This window comes from Melopsittacus undulatus, chromosome 4 (genome assembly GCF_012275295.1).
Source record: "Melopsittacus undulatus isolate bMelUnd1 chromosome 4, bMelUnd1.mat.Z, whole genome shotgun sequence".
In the NCBI taxonomy this organism is placed as follows: domain Eukaryota; kingdom Metazoa; phylum Chordata; class Aves; order Psittaciformes; family Psittaculidae; genus Melopsittacus; species Melopsittacus undulatus.
Genome location: NC_047530.1, coordinates 112,437,965 through 112,455,568, shown reverse-complemented (window position 1 = coordinate 112,455,568; position 17,604 = coordinate 112,437,965). Strand labels below are relative to the sequence as shown.

The following is a 17,604-nucleotide window of genomic DNA, read 5'->3' as shown; positions in this document are numbered from 1 at the left end:
TCCCAGGGCTCCCTCAGTCCTTAGGCAGGATTAGCGAGAGGCAGAAGAACGGTTCCAACATCATCACATCATCCCCTGCACCCTTCCAGCAGAGAGCTGAAACAAATGGCCTCTGGGTAAGGGGGACATTTAAAATAACATTATCCCTCTCTTCCACTACGTCTCAGAGACGTGAAGCTTAAAATAACGCAGTTTACTACGTACTGGTTACCTGGATCTAGTGACAAGATGACATCGGGTAGGTTTACAAAGCTGGCACAGACCGGTGAGGGTTCCCTCCTTCAAATGCATCTTTCAGTGGGACTCACAGGCAAAACCCCTGCTGTGCTCCCCAGATCTAAATGTGCCCCTTATCACACAGACACGGTGGCTATTTGCTGGGACAACACTGAGAGTTGGCTGAGGGCTGCAGCTCCTGTGATAGCCCATCTTCTTCATGTGATACACACATCTGAGCAGACCGAAAGCAGACCTGACCCTGAGGAGAAAACCTCAGCTCCTCTGTCTTCCGACAACTGCTTTCCAGGGCTGTTGCTGTCCCTGCCCACACCACAGAAGGGGTCAGCCCACCACCCCACACACGTGAGATACAGGAGCATTATAAATGTTAGGCCCTGGAGCCTCAGTCCTCCATCACGAGCTATGTACCAGCACCAGTCTTTTAAGCTAGAGAAAGGACACCACCCTCTCCTCCCCAGTGAGACACCACAACTCAACCCAAACCCTGATTCTTCATAGCTGATTCTTCATCAGCTAACATCACGACTGTCCATTAACTGTTCAATCCAAACTCCTACCATTCATTCCACCTTCCAATAAAACCCTCACAGCTACCAAAACTATGCCCTGACCCTGACCGTGAACCTAAGCTTCTTCAATCAGGTCACAAGCCCACACCTCTCCAATCCTCCACCAATCCCGCTATCTATCACTCCCCATGTCAGGTCTGGCTGGCATTTCCGGAAGTGTTTTTCCCTCCTCACTTTCACAGCTTGTATCTGGCTGCACCAACTGGGAGCGTCTGGTGATAACCTACTACGTACTCTTCAGATGAACTCCTAAATCCTATCCTCCATCTAAGGAAACCTGTGGTTGCAAAGTACTATAGCAGGCTAAAATTATCCATAAGGATCAGAACAAGTGTGCCTGAAGGAGTGTGGGGTGGGGTGTGACTGCTTCATGGGTGGCTGGAGCGCATGTACATGACCTCAAAACACCCCGTTAGAGTGGGGTGTCAAAGTGCTAGCCCCTGTTTTCTGTTTCTGGTTCACTCACAGGAGGAAAAGAAAACCTTTAGAGGGCTCAACTGAAAGCACCTGCAGTTGTGACAACTGGCCAGGAAGCTCTTAGTCATTTTCTTTCTGAGAAGCAGCAACTTAAAAACAACAGCAACCATCACAGCTGATTTCAGGTTCCTGGATTGTCATTCTGCATACTTTGCTTTGAAATGTCAAATTCTCATCTCAAATTGGAACCAGGAAAAATTATACATTACAGGAAATTCTATTCTGAGAAAGGTAAAGTTGCCTGTGAATTATCAGCATCAATAAAGGTACGTTTGTGATACATCACGTGGATTGGAAAATCAACATTTTCTTTAGTACTGCATGAACTGACAGAATACAGTGGAGATCTGCATCCAACACAGATCTTCAAGTTCTCCACTACTGCTGTGTGAGTCTACCTCAGGGAGGCTCTTGTACTGCTTGCACACCAACCACCAAGCCATATGAATCTGAAGACTCTCTAACCGCATAGCAGCTCAGATAAGGTGGCTGCAATGATCAGGATCTGAATTATGTGCCACACCATTGAATGCCACAGTGAACTAGTGTCTACACAAAGGTGTTTGCTGCCTTACTCTCATAAAAGGCCTACAACAAATAGGCTTTGTCTACTTGAGGCACTGCAATCTGTCCGTTCTCTGTAAGTACTGCTCCATTTACCACCAGCCAGTGGTAAGGAGATGACAGTGTAAACTTTATAGCAATTACAGCGTTTTTCTTCCACCAACACTAGATGTGTGCCCAAATCGAAATAAGATTTTTCTTGCTTCCCAAACTACAGACCATGGTTCCTCAGTTCCTGTTCTCTCACTCTTGACAATGACTGTTTTCAGATAAAAGTCTGTTAATCATTTAAAAACATGCTTTAGTTCAGCTGCACTCATACCCAGAGATGCTGAGTATTCAGCTCGGCAGCTCTTGCTGTGTTTCTGACTGCAGCTCAAGAATAGAACTTGCCACTGCAACAGGAACTCCTCTGTATGGTACAGGGCAGACAGGATCCTGGTCCTTGTCAGATGGATACCAAACTCTTCTCATTTTTTTGATAAGCAAACAAAATACCATCTTATACATGGTGGGTTTTTGAAAAGACTCCTTCTGGACTTCCGTTAGTTACATTTTACAGCCAGTTCAGTTAACTATTACAGACGTTACAGTGCATTACAACACTGCATTGACTGATCCAAACTACACCTGCTTTCATAAAAATAATTTCCAAGTCAGGATACTACAAATGGCTGGTTTTATGTTTCTTTTTCTAGCTACCATTCCTGCAATACCATGAGCCCTCTTACCCTGATTAAACTCATCCTCAGAGACAGCATGAAGTGAAGTGCTGCCTGCATTCCCATTCAAACACTCTGCATGTCACAGGTATAAAGAACCTGGACACTGTCAAAGGTTTGGTAAACAATCTCAGCATCTGGTTCTTAATGGGTGCATCGTCGAGCAGGAATTAGCCTGCAGCCCTATTAGCACTGTTATCCCAGGAAGGTTGCAGTGAATACCTGCAGCGGGTATCTGGCATCACTATTCTCAAGAGATCCATTCTCAAGACGATTTTGATATAGAATCATAGAATAGTTAGGGTTGGAAAGGACCTTAAGATCATCCAGTTCCAACCCCCCTGCCATGGGCAGGGACACCTCACACTAAACCATGGCACCCAAGGCTTCATCCAACCTGGCCTTGAACACTGCCAGGGATGGAGCATTCACAGCTTCCCTGGGCAACCCGTTCCAGTGCCTCACCACCCTAACAGTAAAGAAAGGCAGCCTCAGCCCCTGAACCAGCCTGAGGAACACTGCAGGCTCTGCCTCCAGACCCCGCTGGCTGCTCTCCTTCTGCTAGCACGGAACCTGCTGCAAGACACACGCCCTCCAGGAGCTTCCTCCTCCCTCTGCCGGCCCCCAGGTATCCCGGCGTGGAGCGGGGGCTGGTGCCCGGTGCCGCCCGTGCCCGGTGACGGGCGCCGCTGGTACCGCGTCACCCGCGGCAGTCGGTGCCAGCCCGGCCCCCCAGCTGCCAGCGGCCACCGAGGCATCGGGCATGCGCTCAGAACGCTCACGGCACCAGAGCCAAGCCCACACACCCCGTTATTAACTGGTTCAGTGACGCTCGGCACTATTAGAAAGTGCCAGATAATTGTATTTAATTTGTGTACATTTTAATTACTACCCAAGCGGTGCCAAGGTTGATCAACGCATCCCCGTTGCCGTTCTGCTCTGTAACCGTGTTTGTATTCATTTGCATCTGAAACAGGAGGAGCTGCGGATGGAGTTCCTCTCAGCTTTTAAACAGTGTCATCTCGCAGACGGAGCCGCCTGCGGGACCTCCGCCTGCTGATAACACTGTCATCTTGTCCCGGAGCCACAGCTGAAAAGCAGGTTTATGACCACATGCTGCTAGACCCTCCCAGGCCCCAGAGGAGGCAGCCAGAGAACAATCCATTCACTCATCTCTCCCCTTATCCGTGATGGAAGTAGAAACAATTGCATCATTTAATTTACCATTGCAACGAGGATATGGCTCATTGCCCCCTCGTTGTTTTGAAGATGGATTTAATTAACCTCCTATGAATCTTGCCAATAAGTGTGGCAGCAGCGTCAGTACAGCCTGAGATGTCAAAAAATCAGCTGCAGGGCTGGGTAATCAGTGTTTCTCTAGCCAGCTCTGCTGACAGCACTTAGGACTAGAGACCTGGCCCCAGCAGAAAGTAAGGAACATACAGAGTTAATACACTACTGCCTTCCTCTGGGAATCTTGAGCTCGGGTTTGACTTAGACTACTGAGAAAAACAGAGGTAATTGAATAATTCCTAATAGCCACATATATCTTTAATGCAGAAGCCATTTGTAATCACTGGAAAATAAATAATTGCAATTAGCCACACTGTTAAGTAAATATCCAGTCCCTTGGGGAAGCAATCTGCATGCTTTTATAAGTCTGGCTACAATATGAAACTCATCACAATGTCTATGAGAGTAATTTATAATGAACGTTTAGCAGGTGCCTCAGATGTGTTGCTGCAATTTACATTCATTAATAAAACTGTCCTTATTGGAGCTGAAGTTGTATGCATTTTCATTTAATAAATCTCTGTTACATTTTCATTTCACGCAGATTTTGTTTCCAACATTTCCTAGAACCATTTTAGCTTCCAAAGAAAGTTAAAACCTTTACAAGACAAAGCTATTTACAATGAGCTACTTGAAAAGATAAAACCAATGAGGATCTTACACACATTTCTAACTGGAATGAACACATGAGCTGAAGTTGGTAAGCTATTAAAATAATTCATTTCATGATATGCAGGTTTATTTCAGAATAAAGCAATGCCATTTTTGTTTTATAAGGCTGGCTTACTACCACTTCACTGAAGGAAGCAGGGAACACTATTACACTTTTAAACCAGCTGCCACTGTGGAGCAAAAGAACACATTAACTGAAGAACACAAGAAAGAAAGAACAATTCCCTCCATATGTGTAAAAAAAGGTCTCTCTTGCACGATTTGCAGGACTATATTACCAGCTTTCCTTCCTAACTACTTACAGATTTAACAGGGCATAATGAGGTTTCCATAGCCCTGGTTCTGTCACTATTTAGTCAAGCTTTAATGAATTTGCTGCTTTTGTAAGAAGGGGTCTGCTGCAGCATTTGCAAACCTGTGCCTCCTCTTTTGTCCAGCTCTGAAAGCTACAGGGTCTTAAGAGCACTCTGAGGATGACCAAGTGCTCTTTAACTGTGTTAAACAGAACAACCTTCCAAAGATACAGAGCATGATTTAAAAATACTTCAGTGCTTCAGCTGCCCTGTTATCCTGTCACAGAGCAGAGGGTTCACTTCTGCGCTGAGGAGCTTGGCAGGACACACAAGAGCTTACCCCAAGCTCAGATCTTAAATGTGTATGGACAGGCATCTGCATATCACTGCCCAGGAAAAGAACAATGTCTGGTTTGGTTTTGGTTAGGCAGGCAGAACTACATATGCCCATGACTATATATACTAACTTTTTAATGCTATGTCAGTATTTAATTAAATTAATATTTAATACAATTAAACATTACTGATTTCTCCTGAACACTCAACTTGTCAAAAGTAAAGAAAGTCAGAAGTTTAAAAAAAGCCACATGCAATTCTGCCATGCACTTCTGATGTGTTCAAACCATCTTCTGCAAGTAACAGATAACAAGATGGCAAGATGGTTAGTGCTGATACCAATACTGCAAGAAGACAGCAAGAGCCTCACCCTGCCGGGTAACCTGCTTTTCCTGAGTGAAGCACACCTATGAGGATGAGAAGGGAATCACCTCTCCATGTTCACCCCACAGCCTGACCACCTCACTATGAATCAGATTTCCAAAGCTAACTGCCTACATAGCTGTTCATCTTCTTGATGACAATCACGGATGGGCCGTATGCTGTCTGGAGTTTGCAAAGATCCTGGTTACGGCAGGAAACACAGGACTCTGTAATGAAACATGCTCAACTCAAAATATTTCCTCACATTTGGGTAAGATCTAAATCAAACCCTTAGAAAAGCTGATCATCAGCTCTTTTGTTTTTTGAACAAAGGATGTTTGTTCAGGAGACAGTGAGATGTCTCCCAGAAGGAGGTCCTGTTTTGTAGATGAAGACATCACAGCACTAACAGGGAATGCTCCTTCATCTTTTGCTGGCAGAAACCCACTTGATAAAAAGATATGATGCCACCACTGTTTTTAAAATGAAGACCATATTGTGCCAAGGCTGCACGATCAAATGAAAATGATGTGATTCACTGTAGCATCAATATGGCAGGAGCTAACAAGTCATGCTAGAATGAAGTTCCTCTTTCACTAGGTAATATACAGTCAAATGGTCAGAGGTGGCAGGGAGGCACAATGCAAGCGAATGGTGTAGCTACATATGCAAGCTCTTCATGAGTAGTTATTATCTTTTAAAAAACATTTAATCAGCAATTCCAGTTATGGCTTATCAAATGGCTGCTTGGCAGAGCTCTAGAAAGGAAATACCTTGCTTGAACGTAACCCATTGATCAGGCAGGGTAGCAGACAAGCACGGACTCCTAGCTTTAGAATGAGGATTTTGCTTCGTATTCTGCAGCTAGAGCTTGAAGGCTTTTCATAGGCCAAAATTACTAGAAACCTGAAACAGCATTTCTATTGCAACCTCTATAAATCTTCAATTTATCCCTCTGCAGCTTAGCAAGTTACTGTCAACCCTAACAGGGTGACCTTTAGTGAGGAAGAACTTTTTCTGGATACACGTGAAGCTTATGGTTTACCTTGAGCAAATGGATTTTGTGATTAATATGACCTTCTCCTGAAGACCTCTGGTTTGCATACTGAACTTTATATTCCTGAGCTGCAACCCTTGGAACCAAGGTGCATGCAATTATCCTTCTCTTCTTAGAAGTACAAGGAACTTTGAGAGACTGGAATCAGTACTATCAGACAGACACAGGTTTTTATTCCAAACCAGTTAAAATAAGCCCTGTTTATTAAGCCTAACTGTACTTTCCTAAAAGGGATAAATGGGAAGATTTACAGGTAAGAATTTTATTGGATAACTAATCTCTTTTAAATTATGAAAATACGCTAGTCCTCAAAGATTAATACAGACTGTTACTGTGGCCAGCTGACAGCAAAAATACTCTTCCTTGCTTTAGGCCCACCTAATACTTGAATAGTGATTTAAATAGAGCAAGACTGGTAAACTAACTCACTGAGGGAGAAGGAACAGGAGAAATAGTTCTACCAACGACCACAGCTGAAGCTGTGATGCTCGGGGCTGGTGCAGAGGAATGGTGAGAGGAGGCAGCTCCCCACTGAGGCACAGCATCAGCCTTCAAAGAGTTCCAGCACAGAGCTTGGGCAAACGGATGAGACTGGAAAAGCTCTTTTTTCAACATCTGCTCTAACAAACGGAGGGGAAAGGGCACCTCTGCATGTTAAAGACACCAAATGACAGCCCGCGCGGGACACCAGCGTGTGAGCAGCCCTGCAAATTTACTGACGGGGGTCACGACCCTCCCACTTGCACTTCCATAGATCCACATGAAGGAGGAGGCAAGGGGAGATTTATGCTGCCACATTTACACTGGCAAGTGCTTGTGGAGTTTACAGAAAATACGAGGTGCGAATAAGGTGTTTCAATGTAAAAACCCCAAATATATATTATGGTAAAAGTGGAGATGAGAATGGCCTTGGACCCATCACAGTGTGAAGCTTGTGTGGTCAACAACAGCCACAGCAGGTATCGAGCTGCTGCTCTCAGGGACTGACAGAAGGGGATTGACTTACTTCCTCCATGCATTCACTCGCAATAGTTTCAATTCTTTCACTTCTCATCCAAAACAAAAAGAACTTGTCCTCCTCAGATCTCTGTAATAAACCCTTCATTTATCCCTCCACAAACTTCAGTTCCCTTCTTCCCTTTAATGTGCTTCAGAGATTTTACTATCCTAGTTTTGTTAGGTCGACAGCCAACTACTCTTGTTTCATTTCAGAACCTGCAGGCATTTCCCCTCCTGCCTTTTCTGAAGAACCAAGTAACTCATGCCAGTTTCTCAGTTCCTGGCCTGCTCAGCCTGCAGCACACCTCGGTGCTGCCGCAGCTCTCCTCCAAGTCACCTCCTCAACTCTCATTTCACTTCGAGAAGATGATTTTCCAGAAACAGGAAATCCACCTTTGTCATATACACTACTATGAACTTGCAACATATTCCAGGTAACTGCAACGATGATCCATGTGAATTGTCCTTACAGCACAGGGAGAGCAGAACTCCTGGGAAAATTGTAGGAGAACCACCTCATACACAGAGAAACATCAGAAACTCCCACTTCTGTGAGATGCTGTGACAATACCTGCATTAGAGTCATTGCAGAGAAGCTAATGCACACTAGCATCCAGAGTCAAACTAATATAGATGTTTACAGTAATCTTGTATGTGCTGTAAACACTTACAGAACATGCTGGGAAGAGATGTGCTGGAAGATAACCTGGCAGCACTGGGCAAATCATTAGAATGCTGTATCACCCCAAACAACTAGCATTTGAACGGCTAGCATTTCAATTCAATCTTTGAATTGAAACAGCACAAAATGCTTGTCCAACTTTGCAGCTGGAGGAGTAACTGAACCTATCTGACCATCAGAGAAAAAAGTAGGGTCTTTAGAGCATACCTTAAAATGATCAAGACTTGGGGAACTGTAAATTTCTTGTATTGCCTTACTAAATACACTTACAAGGCTTGTTTTTTTATATGCTTCTACACGAAGGATGCTGAAGTGAGGATATGCAGCACTGAATAACCACGATGCCAGCACCACAAGCAGGAGTGCAGAAGGGTCAGTAATTTGCTGGCCTGAACGGGTCTACAATGAACCTTAAAGAAAAGGTGATACCTCCCAAGAGAAAGGCTGTCAGCAGACAATACAAGGCCAGTTTGGATGGGACTTGAAGCAAGCTGCTCTAGTGGAAGGTGTCCCTGTCCATGTCAGGGGTTGGAACTGGATGAGCTTTAAGGCCCCTTTCAACACAAACCAGTCTGAGAGCCTACGATTCAATTTTCTGGGTGTTTTACAGTAACCAAGTAGTGGCACTTATCTCCCTTAGGGAGAGGGGCTGACCTTGCAGCTCAGCTACACAGACCCAGGAGCATGTGTCAGGATCAGGCCCTAGTGATTATTACTATAGCAATGCTGAACCTTTATAATTAACACTCACCAGCACTTCATTTCTGTAGTTGTTTTCAGTGGCTGCAGCCCTTAGCCTGTCCCAAGAAGGATCAGGCATCACGCAAGCTCTTTCAACCTAAGCCACGACAGGTGCCATTGGCTAAGACCTGGCAGAGCCCCCCATGCCTCAATGTGTGGCACATGCCAGGGTGTGGGGCATTTGGTGTAACCAGACTGGTGCATCCAGCTCTTCTTGCTTTGAGTCACACATGGGCCCAGGACTGAAACAGAACCTTATCACTGGCCCTTTGCAGGCTGAGGACAGCTTTAAAATGCTTTCAGTGGATGAGCTGTAGGTTTCTCTGAATATCATCATGCTGAGCTACAAATTATGCTCAAACTATAATTCAGATCTACTATAAACCAACTGTATTTGCTATGCTTGTTATGCTACAGACATCCTATTTCTTTCTTGCCAGTTTATCCCCTGGACAATGCCCTTGTTAATGCACACATGGCCTGAAGCCTCTACCTGTTTTATTGATCCCCCCCGGATTCTCCAACAACAGTAAAGCAGATTTTCCTAGCAAGGAAATCAATATGTCTTTAGATTAAGGTTCACATATAATGTTTAATAAGTTATATATTAATGATTTATTGTCTATTAATTCTCAATTCATAAGCACAACATTTCTGCCATCTGATTTAGCACACTGCACTTCAGTGGGTGGACTCCACACTTAAAACAGCTCTCAGATTCTCTCTTTCAATGGCTTAATTGACTAATCCTTTAGAAATAGACTTTATTCTCTGTGTTTGGTACAAGCACAGTCTACGTTTCCACAACACAGGTATTGCTGGTAGCGTCTTAGTGTCCAAGCATTCAGCACATTGCAGTCTCAAGAGGGAATTCAAAGGTCAGCAAGAAAAGCAGAAATAAATTCAGTAATATATAAAAAGATGACAGGTCAACACATTAACCCTTAAAATCCCTCGTATTAACTGCACTGCTGAATAGCCCTCCACCAGCTTTGGAAAAACAGCACAGCTGAGAAGCACCATCTTTAAACCAGTTTGTGAAGTGATCTGGGATGGGATCTCACACATCTTACACACCATCAAACCATTAGGTTCTATCCAGGATAATTCCCACTAGAGGTGGCCTGTAACTGCCCTTCCAAATGACACTTTAGAAAAGGATCTGTCTCCTAGAAGACCAGACTTCACTGTGAAAATAGAGTGCTACAGCCTTACTATGGAATCATGCACGACTGTTCCATTGTTAAGATGCTGTCAAACAAACACTGCCTGTACCATCGCTTCTGTGGAGTAAACTGCATGAGACAACCATTTCTTACATCTCTTGGCTCTTCTCACGTACCAGTTTATAAACTGTACCAAGCACAGAAGACTACAAAAAAAGCTCAGGATGATTTTAAACATGTAAATTACAAGTGGAAGTTTCAAGATCTACTTTAATTATGTTTAATTAATGTCGCAAAGTAGCCGAGTACAGTTCTGGTTAATGAACAGGAACATCTTTCCTGCTTTCCTGTTGCTTTTCAAAATAGGAAAGATGTATTATCCCAATGCTTTTTAGGCTCACACATGCACGTATCTGATATAGGAAGAATGGGTAAATGAATCTGATTCATCTTCAAATCACTGCTAATATGCTCAACACAACAACATTAACTGACATTGTTAAAGCATTCACAGGCAAAAAGTGCCATGTGAGGACTAAGAGTCACTTGAACTCTTACTACCTGTTGTGGAGCTCACTCTGTGTGCATCACCTGTGGTTAGTGATGCTATTTTGTTAGAAGTGGATCACTTTGAAACTCACAGATACAAATGTAGGAATCTTAATCTACTGGCAATAAAGCATCCTCTGCATTCAGCCCTGCAGCCTGCAAGGCAGTTGGTAAGTTAGAAGAAACTTACAGCACCCTTCAGCAGTACTGGGTGCAGGAGATAATTCTGCTGCAGTATGACAGAGAGGTGTGCTCAGACAGGAGCCTTCTCAGTAATACTATTGCACCACTGGTGAATAAAAACCAAACAGACACAGTATTTCAAGAACAACCTATAAACACTGCTGATAACACTGGCAACCACAGTGCAGCAGAGCAGGATTTTGTCCTTAACATATGTAAGGTGAAGCTGCATACTCAGAATCAGTGACTTGGATTTCATTTCAATTATGCCTTAAGTTTGTTGGTTAAATTACTACAATGTATAAGAATTCCAAGAAGGAAGTTATTAGCTGCAGAGGCAGTGCTGTAATGTCAAACTCCTGTTGTTCAGCAGCACTAGTTGCCTTGTAAAGGAGAACTGCACCGCAGCCATATGAAGGGTAACCAGCCTTCCACATCAGGGCACCTACTTCCACTGCTTGATTTACAAAGTAAAAGCTTTGGTTCAGAAGATACATGCCTACCTTCAAGGACAGCAAAAACACATTACAGTATCTCTAGAATTCAAGCGGGAAAACCATGAGATTAAATTTGTTTTCAACCTGGACATCATTTCTGACCCCATTACCTGGGGCTAAGCCTCAGCAGTACAGTCAAGGTAATCTCAACCCATGATAAAGAAGGTTTACTTCATTCTTTCTGGCTTCATACAAATCTTCCAGTCACCCTTCCACACCAAATGTTACTGTCACAAAGGTTTGCACATACAGTGTGGAGTTCTATCACAAACAGTTAGGAAACGTCTCTCTTTTTCCCCCTACAGAGTAGAAATACAAACCAGCACTTACTCTGCTGGCAGTAAAGGGCTGTGACATTCACTGTGAGCTACAAACACACACCAGAAGTCATAAACATACAACAGAAATGTGGTCCCCTGCACTGGAGCCCAAAGAGATTTCAAAGGAGATCTGAATGCATCTGAAGGAAGAGGCTCCTGCATGCACTGTAAAACCTCCAGGTCTCACCTTAGATGGTCCCCACATAGTCTCCTTTCCACACACAGGACCATGCACAGGTGACATGGACTCTGCACCTACAGCCAAAATTCCCTTTACACACCCACTGAGAAGGAACGCAGCATGCCAGCTGTGATCCCTTAACTGCTCCAGCAGGTTCCCAACAGTGATCCTTAGTTGCCTGTCACATGTTCCCATTCAAGGTATTCTTAGCCAAGTCTAATGTCAATTTAGGATTAGTCTGTTAAGTCGCTTTTCCATAGGAAAAAAATCCTTGATAAGTAAAAACTGGTAGAGTCCACAAAAGAAGCATGAGGAAAGTCCTACCTCTACGACTGCTTTGGCGTCCAGTCTGAAGTTGAAATCTCCAAAGACAAAATAGGAAACTTTCTCAAACCGCTGATCTATAATTCTGGAAAAAAACCCAAAACAATTGTGTCATTCATCTGCACACAGATGTGAGGTGCACACACACACACGAGTTATCTCTAAGCACAGGGCAGAAATAACTACTGGAAAGATCAAACCTACCCGTTCATACTGGAACAATACACTAACTGTGTTTCTGGGCTGATTTTCTTTGCTTAGTCAATCCTATCTAAAACTCCAGTAAAATGAAGTATTTCATTTCCCATCTGGCTGAAAGAGCAATGTGGAGGAAAGCAACTTTGCAGCAGTTAGTACAAATGATGCAGAAGCAGCACTTGGGCATCACAGAGATCTTGAGGGCATCACAGATGTACTCCACACCTTTGGAAGTTTAAGTTATGCGGCTTTAGGCTGTGCAGCTAAGAATTAGAAACCCCTGAGCAGCGGTGAGTTCAGATCACTTCAACGTTTGAGTTTACTTCTCAGTAAGATTGTGATCATAAAGTTTACCAGTGTTTGCTTGTACTCTAAGGACTGCATGACAAGTGATACGTTGGGGCTGTACGTCCATGGTCACAGCTGGTGAAGGCTCATCTATGAGGTTTTCCCTGGCTCAGTTGCAGTTCTCTGACAGTTCTCCTTTTTGTTCAAAGCAGATCCTACTGGGACTGTAGCTACACCTAAAAGGTGATCTTTCCAGATGTGAAGATTGACTTTTTCCCTCAAGCCTTTGCTCAGTACCAAGCAGAGAGCTAAGGCCTTACTGTTCATCTTACAAATCTTGTATTAAGGGTTCAATAATAACAATTAACAATTGTTATTGTATTAGTATTTATCTATGATTAACAACAGTTGTCTGGTACTCCTAACCATCTGCAATTTTACACACTTCCAGGGATCTTGGCTTTTGGAAATCCACCAATTCACACTTCATTTCACAACAGGAATCAACAGCATTAGTTTCTTACCAGTAGCTGAGGAAAGTATGAAAGACTTGAAATGGGACAGCTACAGAGAACATACACAGACAAAACACACAAAACTGCAATGTACACTAGGTGTACAATACAGAAGAAATAAGGAACAAATGCACTGTGTACATTCTGGAGTATATAAATACGGAAGCATTATGACATAAGGAACCCCAGCAGACCCAGAGGCAGGGACCTGTATAGATAGGTGAAAGATTATAAAGTCACACACAATAAATAGGCTTCTGGCACAACACTGCCCAGAAAGGAGGCAAATAGCTTCAAAAGTTTTAACACATTACATCCATTTAGACTTTTCCAAGCTGTAAAGAAAGATACAGCATTGGGCTTACAGTGAAATACTGCTGCTCTTCTTAAAATACTCTCCCATTCTTAGTCAACAGTCATCAATTGCTTTGGAATATTATTCTATCAAAAAATTAAGTGGACCTAAGGCAGTGATCATCTGAAGCAATATCTCTGCAAAGACTTATTCTTTGCTGGTGTGAAGATCTCCAAATCCTCCATTCAGTTGACAAATTATTGCAGGTACTGTTAATAAATACTGCCTACTGTCAGCTCCCAGCAAGCCCCGAGAACAACCTGCCACTCTTGACCTGTACATAACATTAGTTTGATTAGTGCTCTCATGGCACTTTAAAAGAAAATGAGGACTTAAAAGTTAAACCATTTACATTACCACAATTTGCTAACACTATCATTGCAAAATCCGAGATGCAACTTCCACAGAAGAAAAAAACGATTTTGCTTTGCCAACTTTCCTGATTCATTTCTTACTTCTGGCTTTGCTCATTGCCATTTACTGCTGACAAAGAAATGACAAATATTGCAGGAATGACATCAAGGTCTAGAGAAGGCCTCTTAAAACAAATTGGTATTATGAGAATGATGCCTGTGATTGTATTATGCAAAGATGGATTTTCCAAATAAACAGACTATTCTAAAAATAGCCAGGTAAAATGTCTCCTAACTGATGATCCAACCAGCTCATTAGTCTGCTGCTGATCAATTCATTAAAATTCAGTCATTTCATAGTCTTGCACATTACCCCATTTAAACGTGATTTGCGTACAGATCAATGCCAGCTTTCCAACTGATAATTTTAACCAGCTGCTCCCCTTGTAGTTTGTCATGTTGGACATTTTAGGAAGAGTGTCTTATGACAGACTGAAGTACAATAGTCCAAACTTTGCTTCTCAAGAAAGATGCTTTAAGTGGCTTCTGACTATTTTGCAGGTGCTGAAATTTAGGTGCATGGTGAAATTATCAATGGTAAAACAGGAATGTACAAACTATGTACTTATTAAATGATCTGGGATACCTTATAATAAAATATGCTTTCAATGACTCAATACATGTATGTAACACGCTGTCCTTTCTATTGGAACTCACTATTAGTTCAAGAGTTCCCAAACCTTAGAATTATTTCAGCATTGGTGCCCTGATAGCTCTGTTCTGAAACACTTATCGGTGCCTACAACTGCACTGCATCAATGGCACAAGAACCCATCTTATTGATTGTGCTTTTAGAATCAGACCCCAAGTCAGCACAGCGGATGGCAATACAGAAGAGTACAGCAATATTTCCTGCCCCAGGAGCATGTGGGAAAACACTCAGCACTGGAACTGAGCCCTGCAGAGCATCATCAGGACTGGCACATGCGGTGAGGGTGCTGGGACAGGAGCAAGAGCTAAACCCAAATGTTCCTTTCATTCCTTTAGCCTCCACCTTCTAAGTCACAAACACATTCAGTTCATCACACATACAAGTACATAAGAAAGTGGAAGACACTTTCTTCCCATGAGTGCTTGCAAATCACCTGGGAAGGCTCCAAACTCTGTGTTGCTCTACTTTGCTATTTGTTTCTACAATACCCTTCCTCTAACCATGAATCAAATAAGCCTTTAAAAAATGTTGCCATGAATCAGTCAATGGAGTGATAAATCTGAATCACATAGAAAGCAAGCAGCCACCTATGTCACCAGCATTAATCTCACAGTTTAAGTGGCAGAACCCAGTGCCATTTCCTTTCCCCTGCACTTGCTGACTACCAGATGACCCTGAAGAGCTCCAGCACAATCCCAGGCTCTGCTCTTTCCTCTACAACTTTCCTAAAAGGCCTGTGACAAAAAGGTGACTTGGACAAAAGTTTAATGACTGTGGAGAGATGCTACAAAACACTTCCACAACCCCATACGTCAGAGCAAACAAGAGATCAACAGCGCCGTGACTTGCGCTGCAGCTTGTGAGCTCTGCAGGGCCATCAAGAGGTGACAGGCAAGCAGGATGGATACAATGCAATGCAAATCAAACAGAAAACTTTTCAAACAGATGACAGCCCTTTCTTCCCAGAAAAAGCCTTCCCTTGGAAAAGGCTGGAAGAACACCTTCACTCTTCTGATCCTTTGTTCTTGCTCCAGAAGGTATCGCTTATGAGAAAAGAGTTTATTTGCACTTAGAACATACCAAAGAAGTATCTCTTACTTCTGAGCATTTTGGAAATCAAAGTAACAAGTTCATGATGGCAAATAAGGACCACTGGAAAAAAGCACACTTAGAGTGGCTTTGTTGGTGTTAAACTTTAAAGCCCACAACTATAAATGCTATAGATGATTTCTCTTCTTCTAGTTCCCCAAACACAGAGCTTTTACTTGCAGAAGGCATCCTTGACAATACTATCAGACTCTTCATACTTGGAGAACATTACCTTCCTTATTTTGCCAGTTTCAAACTAATTCTACATCTTTAACCGCTGTCACTGAAAGACTTCTGGACAGGTTGGGTTATTCTCTGCTTGTTTTCAAGTTCTGTTGCATTTTGAGAAGAGGCAGACTCCACACAGTTCTCAAAACAGAATAGCTAGAAATAGATGCATAGAAATGACAGAGCAGTGAAAGAAGGAAACTCTCCAGCAGCAGTAGCTTTCAAGTGAGGTTTACAGTTAATGACATGCTGAAATGCTTTGAAGAGTCAGATCCATGCTTCATGTATTTTTTTAAGGAGTAAACTTCACTGGTAAGGGTGCAAATTAATGTTAAATTACAGCAACTTCTTTGCTGCAAAATAAATATGTTTAGTTGTTATTTTCATCTAATAACTGCAGGTGACTCACAGGGGACATCAGACACTGCTTTGCAAACCCAGATAAAAGTCACTCTGTCTGCACTGGGGGTGCTCTGCTGTATCAGTGAGAATTCCAGCAGAGCAACCATCACTCATCCCAGCTGCTCAGCATGGTAATCCTAAAGCATCTTCCCAAAGACCTGTGACAAAATCTGTCTGTAATCCTGGGGGCACCAGGAGAATTCCAAGGAGCCTCAGAAGTCCCCTGAGCCATGGCACTGTAGTGCTGTACCTTAAGCTAGCCTGGCTGTCCACAGCGAAGAGTTCCCAACACAGAGCAGGGGCCAACCTGCACAAAAGGCAACCTCGAGAGAAGTCAAACACACACCACAGCATAATCAAATGCTCAGGTTTGGTCTTGTTTTGACATAAAGACAGACCTCCCAGTCTGGATGGCAGCATCAGCTAAACCCACTGGGAAGGGTAAGTTTCTTCAAAGACATTTGGATCTGGATGCCACATTCTGACCAAGACTAAATAAAACAAGAGGCAGAGGTTCCTCTTCTCCTTGATACTACTGGAAATCTGGGTCCAGTTGTTAATTTTAGCCTCTGCACAGAACACCAATAGGAATTGCTTAGCGCAATCTTAAAATGAACAATTCCATGCTACTGGAATCACTGAAATCCTTTTGTAATTTGTAATCCTTTTGTAACTAATAGTAGTTACAATTGAAGTCACTTTACAAAATGTGCCCTCTCTTATAAAAGCTATATGGGGTACTGTATATATGCTTCAAAGCACTGAAATTCAGCCAGAAAACAACAGGGCAATGAGAAACATGACTGACTCTCCACTGCTTTCATACTTCCCCCCCATACTGGTGCAAGAAAGGAGATGACAAGGAAGCTGCTAAATATCAGCAACTTGGTCATGGAGGAGAGCAGCTGAACATGATTCAGTGTGACAAGAGGCACTGTGATTTGGCTAAACCATTTCTCAGGGCACTTTGTAAGGAGGATCAGCAGCATTATTCCTTTAATAGCCATGTCTAATGCAATAGCCAGCTGGGTTTTGTCCCAGACCAAGGTATCAGCATCAGGTCAGAAGGTAACATTCTGTTTACACGATTATTTCCTAAAGCACTTATCTTCTCCTCGGTGTGAAAGTTGACTTTTCTGTTTGTAAGGAGGCCTAAAGAATTGAGGGAATGGGAAAAATTAGCTACACTGAGCTGGAGCTGAATGGCATTAAGTGGGAGGTCTGAGAAAGGCTGCT

General features: G+C 43.0%; 1 protein-coding gene across 1 annotated transcript in view; it reads right to left on the bottom strand.

Moving 5' to 3' along the window:
* The window catches only part of INPP5A (inositol polyphosphate-5-phosphatase A), a 200,911-nt gene that overhangs the window by 55,510 nt on the left and 127,797 nt on the right, over nt 1-17,604 (bottom strand). The window contains exon 9 of the mRNA XM_034062409.1: nt 12,229-12,313. Coding sequence (XP_033918300.1) covers nt 12,229-12,313 — 85 coding nt within the window. The remainder of the gene's footprint in view (nt 1-12,228; nt 12,314-17,604) is intronic.